Genomic DNA, 8,171 nt, shown 5'->3' with positions numbered 1-8,171 from the left:
GTTGGGAGGGAGATGAGAGATAGAATTTGCAATTGGGACTGAATAAAAGAAATAGATTGATAATGAAATGAGGGCCACTCTCGTCCATTGGAGCGTCGACGCTTCGGATGGTTTTCATTTAGTGCAGGTGAGCCAGATTGTTAATTAAAGTGCCTGTCCAATCACGATTCACGAGACAGGCGCGTAGCACTATTAACTACACCTTATTTCTTTTATTATTATTATTATTATATTATTTTTTACCATTGCGCCCTGAATTTCTAGTGGTTTGATAACTTTCCCCTGAAATTTTTAATTTTAACAATTTACCCTCTAACATGCAAAGTAGTTGCAATATGCTCCATTTTATTAATGATTGTGTTAAATTGATAACAAAAAAGCACATTCCGCAAAAATTTTGACATCCTAATTCAAATTATAACATAAATCTCTCAATTCTTTAAATATGATAAATTCATATGAAAATTTAATAAAGTGGGGAACATTACAACTGTTTTATAAGTTGGAGAAGCAAATAATCACAGTTAGAAGTTTAGGGGAAGTTTCCAAACCCTCACAGTTCGGGAGAAAAATGTATAAAATACCCTATTTTATTTTGTTTTGTTTCTTTTCTGTATTTATTTCAATAATAAAAATTTGAGTTAATCTTACTAGTGCCCTTTAAATTTTGGGATCATCTCAATTTTCCTCAAACTTTAAAAACTCTACTTTATCCACCGAATCTTAAATTAACCTCACTTGACTACTTATTAGAATTTCTGTAAAATCATATTAAAAAAGAGGGTTATTGATTGATTGTAGTCACTTGGTCTTTTTCTATTTGTTTTTAATAGAAGAGCACATGATTGCATTATCCTTTTTGTTATTTTTTTTAACAGAAATTCAAACAGAGGGGATTAAATGAAATTAGGAAATTAATTATTAGAATTTAAAATCCAATCCTAATTTTCATTCATCTTGATTAATGGTTTTTATATAATGACAATATTCCTTTAATTTTGGTCATATAACTTCTCATCAATTTTGCTTTTACATGTAGCTTTATTTTCCTAAAATGGAAACATAAAACGTGTTGCTTGAACACATTTAAGAGCCGTTTTAATTTTTCAAACCAGTTAAGAATCAATAACTTAACCACACAATTCCCACCAATATCTATTTTGTCATAATAATGACACCATATTCACCAAAGAAAAAAAAAAAAAAAAACAATTAATCTTTTTTTGGCACAATGAAATCATTATCATCTTCATTTATTTTATGAATTGAAATTGGATGTACATGTCTCGTGTAACATCCAAGTTGCATGTTGATATTTTAGTATTAACACAGCTGCCGTCCAATAATGACTTTTGGAATGATCCGAGTTTTGGAGATCCTGAAGGTGCTTGCGTAAATACTTATGCAACCCATGAACGCGGTTTTGCCAAAGCTTTTGGATTTGACATCTCACAAGTATATCCCTTGTCGGTGAAACCGAGTGTTGGTGGATACTTTGGACTTGGGGTTGGCATTGCGTGTCCACCTAATCTTAGGGAGTTATATTCGCAATCATCCCCTGTGCATAATTATTGCATCCAAATTACTTGTGATGTCCCACTTTTAATTCATTTATTAGTTATGATAATCTAGGTCCCACATTAATCTAGAGAGATCATAAACACATTCTAAAGGTAGTTTGAGTAGAATTGTCAAGTGTTATATGTTCTTTTAGGGTGAATTTAGATGTTTTAAGTTCAACTAAAATGTAGGGCCAAAAAGACAATGTGGTTTATGTCCAAACTTTAAACCAATACGTGAATCGCATTTGGCTAGTTGGCTCCAAGTAGAGGCTAATGGCATTTGGTTCATTAAGTTGTGTTGGGTACTTCGGACTTGGGGCTGGCATTAGGTGTGTGTCGATTGCCCTCTTTGTTCCACTCACAATCTGCACTCATGTATTACGCAGTTCGAGAGTCTCTTTAACTTGGCTATTATTTCCCACTCTCTCTTAAATAATCCAGGTCCCACATTGCTTAAGAAACGTCATTGACATTGATTACCATATTTAGTGTCCGTATACAATTCATCTCGAATAGGCCTAAACGTTCAAATCAGTATTTGGTTTATAAATAAGGAGGAGTCATTCAGATCACCAACCACAATTCGAATGGTTAATTTTAGAATACCCTCTAAATTTAACATTCCGAATTGTCATAAACGGTTCAGACACAATTGCTTTTTATTCTCTCTTTCCAGCTTTAAACTTAAAAAAATATCATTCCTTTGTTTTAGCTCCAATTAAAATTATTATTCTTCTATGTATTCATAATGAATAGAGGAACAAAACATTATTCATATTGCATATTTAAATATACTATTTATAATGAGATTTTATAAAATTTGTTGCAAAACTCTATTCACAGTTTTCAAACACAATTCAACTCTTATTCCCAATTCATATTATAATTTATTTACATATTCAAACACCAGCTTGAATTAAATCTCTAAAGAAATCAAAAAGGTTCAAATCATCATAATTTTAAACTCATGAACCAAAGACGGCCAGAATTGTTCAGTGTCATTTGACAATATGTAAAGTTACAGGTCTTTTTAGTAGGTGCAATTTTGAGATATGCGGCTGAAAGAAAATCATACAATGATATCGGAGACTGCTATAAATTTCATAATTCGTGGACCAAGTTTACAAATGAAGTTCAGAAACTGCTAGCTGGAACCATAATGAAGATGCAAGAGAAGCAAAACAACTTAAAATGTAAATTGAGCTCGTGACAACCTATAAAGTGGATGGCATATCCTCCGCTATCAACAATAGCCATGTTTAAATCATTTGGAGATGAGGGGCAAAATAATAAGGGGAAAAAAAAAATCGTTAACTATTCAAAAAAAAAAAAAAAGAACTAAAAACTCATCTAGAAGAACTAAAGGATCAACCCTCCTAAAAGCGGTTTTTACAGTGCATGTTAGCATTTGGAATTGACCTCATCGGATAAATAGATCTAATAATCGTCAAAGTCAATACCCCAATGCGCCGTATTGTTAACTGCAATGCTTCTTCACTGGTGTGTCTGATTACCCCACAAGTGATGATACATCTGCATATTATGGATCGGTTGACTAGCATTATAGAATCCAGGGCCTCTGTTAAGATGGCCATTGCCATTCTCCTCAGACGACTCGCTGGAGTCTCCGTGTGAGGGAGAGTCACCTCCTGCCATAGGTCCACCGAAGTTTAACATTTGGGGTTGAGGTGCAGCTGGTGCAGACTTTACAGCACTGTTGGTGTTCGATTTGTTTCCATCCACGATAAAGCTTCCAACTATGACCTGTTATTATGCACAAGGCCATTGCAAAAGAAAGATGCGTTGGTTTTGATTTTTTATTGGTCTAACGCTTATCAGTTACTAGCCTACACAGTAAATGGGCTTCTTTTGAGATCATTTGGATGTACAATAATATGCCACATTATGTCCGCCACATATACAAGAAAATATGGCAGAGTTGTACCTGCACGGGCGATGCTGCCATTAGGATTCCTGCAACTCCACCACCCAAAACTCGCCCGTCAGGCCCAGCAAGTGACACACTTAATCCACCTATCCTGCTGCGGCTACCACTATTATCAGAGATGAAGAAGGAACCTGACAAAGAAATGATTTCGTATCGCCCCTGAAAAAGAAAAGAGAAATAAATAAAATAATGGACGAAGAAATTCATGCACCGAGAAGATATTAAAAATAAAAATTAACAAGAACGTTTTACCATATTATATCACTTAGAAAGACATAGGATCAGATGAAAACTTAACGTAGCACAAAGTTGAATATTGTCAATCTTAAATTTTGGAAGCCCGAGCAATTTAAGTAATGGAACATAATGATTCAGAAACAGGATTGTTAATGGCGTAAATTACACCATTTGACTCTCATTGAAAAGTTCTTCAAAGTTCCCTAGAGATTGAAGCGTGTAACCGCTATCTACCTTAAGTGCTACCATGATACAAGAACTGAGGAAATCAAATTACTGAAATATATAAGTTGCCAAGGAAAAATAGTTCTTTCGTGTCTACAACAATATTTCCCTTACATTTATCTGGAATCTTTCATGGAGTAGCATAGTAGATTTATGCAAACTCTTTAACAATTTTGCTTCTAGATTTATTGCTTAGCAGCATTCTAGCACCCCTTGTAGACAGAGTAGAAGAAGGCCGTTTATTAAATTATTTAAATTCTTCTCTAAGCAACCATTTACTAGTGTATATTAACTATACTTCACTATACCTTTAATTAAAATAAATAAATAAATAAAAAAGAAAGAAAGAAAAATATTTTGTTTGAGAACAATTAGCACCCAACATTCACAGTGTTTGTCAGAAGAATCCAACTATCTCAACTGTTATGTTGCAACTCTCTTTCTCTCTTGTGTGACAACTACCGGACCAGCTCAACCTTGAGCGCATAAGTTTTGTTTGATCTACTTTATGTGAGGGAATCTAACTAGTATTGCATCAACATAGAACTTTTTCCTGATCTATCAGAGATGAATAAATTCTTGAGTCCATATGTCTTTAACCTTATTGTGAAATCGTAAAATATTCTTCTAATAAGTTAGTATTTCTAGTTTAATCTCTCCTTCCTACTACCAACTACCAAGAATCTCGCAACTACTTTTCTTAAGACCTGGGCCATAAGATAGTGTAATCTAAATTCTAAGCCAAAAAGGAACAAAATATAGCTTGTGGAGTTCGTTTCTTTCGGCTCAAGACCAGAACAACAACAGAAGATGGTTAGTAATTGCCATTAATCTATGACAAGTGACAATTGTGCACATATATCCCCACGAAAAGAATATGATTTTCAGCACAATTGTCACATTTCCAAAAGGAAAAAGCACATTATACATGGTGTATAATGTCAGTAAATGTATCCTCTCGCAGCAAATATATTCTCTCGTGTCTGATTATACATGGTGTATCATATGACAGCAAATATATTCTCGTGTCTGAATCGTACTTCTTTTACCTTCTTTTACCTAAATATTTCGAATTAACCATTATATACGCGTTTCTACCCACGCAAAAAAAATAAAATAAAATAAAATAAAATTATAAACACGTTCAACCTATCTCAAGAATAATACTGGATGTAATGGCACAAAGCCTAACTTTTGCAAACTTTTCAACTTTACAATAGTAAGGATACCTCATATGTGACAGTACCACCAGACAGTGCTGGCTGACGGAGAGAAACATTGCAGATGGCACCATTGGCAGAGAGAATGCAAACTGTACGTGGTCCTTGCTGTGAAAATGCCATAACCTTTGATGCTATATCCTGGAACACATAAGCGTCAATGAGAAGCTTCTCTTTTCCAAAAAAGCATCACTTTGTTGGCACAAGAAAATCTAAGAAACGATATTGAATAAACATAATTCATAACCAAGAATTAAAGATCTCAGAAGTTCCGACAAAATTAATATTTGCACTAGACAGAGCATAGTATAGACAATAAATTCATCTACAAACCCCATATCTAACCGATGAAAAATATTGATAACAATTATTAATAGTACTTGTTAGTTCATCTAAACAAAATCCAATAATGCATACAAATAAATACATGGAAATAGTTTAGTTACTAACCATAACTAAATGATCATAACAGTCTTAATCTGCACAGCAACCCATTAATTGAGGAATCAAATGGACACAATAGCACAGTACTACAGGTACCAAAGCGACATTTGAGTACCTGAAGACAATCCTACTGTCTATCACCTTCCAGCTACTTTGCCATATTGGAAAGGTAGGATGTGTTCAAAGAATGGAAAGAAACTCTATAAAGTGGCATCATGTCTTTACCTTATGATTCATAATTTTTATCAATTCAAATCATCCTACAAACTTAGATCAGAACCCATAACTCAACACTTTGGCATGTTGTTCAAAAAGATCACAAAAGTTACTTCCAGGAAAAAACTCATTAAGCATGCATTTTAACATAACAATAATTCTTGTGTTCGCAAACTGAAAATTTAGTATTTCCTTGAGTCGCACAATGCAACAATGTTGCATGCCAGACTTAAAAAAAATTGAAGGTTTTTGTGACGCTAAGATTAAGACAACATACAGGCAAAAGAAAGATTCATTCAAACTGATTTATCAAATAAATACAAGTAAATATCAAAGCAACCTCATGACACTAAAAGCACAATGGCTTGACGAAGCCCCATGATTACCCCCCTTAAACCCTATAGGCTATAAGATCAACTGCATATGTATATAGCACAAAATTGTCTTCATCAATATGATTTCATGTAACGACAACATATGATGTCGAGATTTAGAGGTCATTTAATAAAACCTGACCGCCTTTGCTAAAGAATTACATATTAAGGAATATGTCTTCAACGGACCACGCCATTTGTTTTATCTTAAATTCTCGAAACTTGTCACTCCACCCCTCTTCTACATAGACATCTGATCATAAAAGCAATATTCCTTGACCAGCAAATATAGCATATATTCCATGACCTTCAAACTTTTGCAACAATTAAACAAAAGCTCTATTTTCTAAAAAAGAATAGAGTTTTAACTTGATGTGAAAAATCACGAAAGAACACTGAATTTAGAACGGTAAGCTTTGTATCACCCAGTAAAACAAACACTAACAAGTAAAAAAATTTTTTGGTCTCCTCCCTCCTGAGAGAAGAACTAACAATAACTCAAACTTCTGAACTAGCCACAGAGGTAACAAATGCATGATCACTACGCGTTGTACTAGATAATCACCAACACAAACAGCTAAAACAAAACGACAACAGATGCATTTGAAGAAACCATTTTACAGCACAACTTCCTCAACAAAACAACACATAGATGATAAAACCAAAAAACAACAACAAAAACTTAACCCAGAATTGATTCACATACCTCGCCGGCTTTCACCATAATCACATGGGGAGTAAACCCAACTCCACCAGCACCTGCAAAACCACGCAAAATGACCATCGGTTTCAAAAATGAAAAACAAATCAAAGCAAACAATTTCAATTTCACTCACAAAAACAAAAATCAGATCAATTTACCTAATGCGTCCAATTGCCTTTTCGAGGAGCCCGGCGGCCTGCCCCTGTGCTTCTTCCCGGAGGCCTCGGAGGACGGCGTGGTGCCGCTCGAGTCACCGTGACCACCGCCGACCGCGGTCGACGAAGGAATCGGCGTCGGCGACAGTCCCAGCGCAATGTTGCCGTCCGGCGAGTACTTCCTCGGCCGTCCCCTCTTCTTCTTGGAGCCGGAGTCGATGCTGAACCCTCCGCCGCCGACGCAGGGCCTCAGCCCCGGCGACGAAGATCCATCGTACGGATTGGCGCTCAGAGAGTCCAAGGGTTTGGAGGCCGATGGCGGCGGCGGTGTCACCGAGTTGAACGGAAATCTGGCGCCGCCGCCGCCCCCTAGCATCTGAGCCGAGCCGATCGAGTTCGAGCCCATCATCGACGACGCGGCGCTGTTGTTGTTGGTGTGGTTGTGGTTGTGGCTGTGGCCGTGATTGTGATTGTTGGACATGGCGTTGGCGTACGAGTTATGGCCCACCATCATGTTCTGTGGGGCCGGCGGTGGCGGAGCCGTCGCTTCCCGTGAGTCCATCAGGTCCAGAGAAAGATCAATCAAAGAAATGGGGCTGAGATTTCCTGTCTTTGGGGTGTTTGGATTCAGGGAAAACACGAAAGAGAAAGGAAAAGAAAAGGAAATGGGGTTTGTTTTTCCGGTTCAGTGAATCATCTACTCGTAACCTACTTTATGAGAGAGAGTGTGTAATAACAATAAGTGAGAAACTAGAGAGAGAGAGAGAGAGAGTAAATGTAACTAAAGAAACTAGGGGAATGAAAAGCGGAGCCGAAAAAACTAATTTTATAAGTTTTTAGGGTTTCTAGATCTTTTTCTTTTTTATTTCATTTTAGGGTTTTTGATTTAGTTTTAAAATAAATGTTAACCACTCATGTTACTATTTATTTTTACCGTTTGATACGTAAATTTCATCAAAATGATATATTATCATTTAAATAAAAAATAAAATAATAAAATTCACGTATTAAATAATAAATATAAAAAATAATAAAGATAATAATAGAAATAATGATACTAATATTTCTCTTAATTTTACTTGTCGCA

The 8,171-nt window shown here is 35.7% G+C and overlaps 1 protein-coding gene across 1 annotated transcript; it reads right to left on the bottom strand.

Moving 5' to 3' along the window:
* Positions 1–2,735: 2,735 nt before the first annotated feature.
* On the bottom strand, positions 2,736–7,865 carry LOC21406034 (AT-hook motif nuclear-localized protein 8). Its single transcript, XM_010106012.2, has 5 exons — positions 7,088–7,865; positions 6,933–6,985; positions 5,202–5,333; positions 3,508–3,669; positions 2,736–3,326 (listed from the first exon to the last, which is right to left on the bottom strand). The coding sequence occupies exons 1-5, from the start codon at positions 7,644–7,646 to the stop codon at positions 3,057–3,059; spliced, it is 1,176 nt and encodes a 391-aa protein (XP_010104314.1). The 5' UTR covers positions 7,647–7,865; the 3' UTR covers positions 2,736–3,056.
* Positions 7,866–8,171: the final 306 nt, after the last annotated feature.

The sequence above is a fragment of the Morus notabilis genome, unplaced genomic scaffold (assembly GCF_000414095.1).
Source record: "Morus notabilis unplaced genomic scaffold, ASM41409v2 Scaffold69, whole genome shotgun sequence".
NCBI classification, from domain to species: domain Eukaryota; kingdom Viridiplantae; phylum Streptophyta; class Magnoliopsida; order Rosales; family Moraceae; genus Morus; species Morus notabilis.
This window is presented reverse-complemented; position numbering and strand designations above follow the sequence as displayed.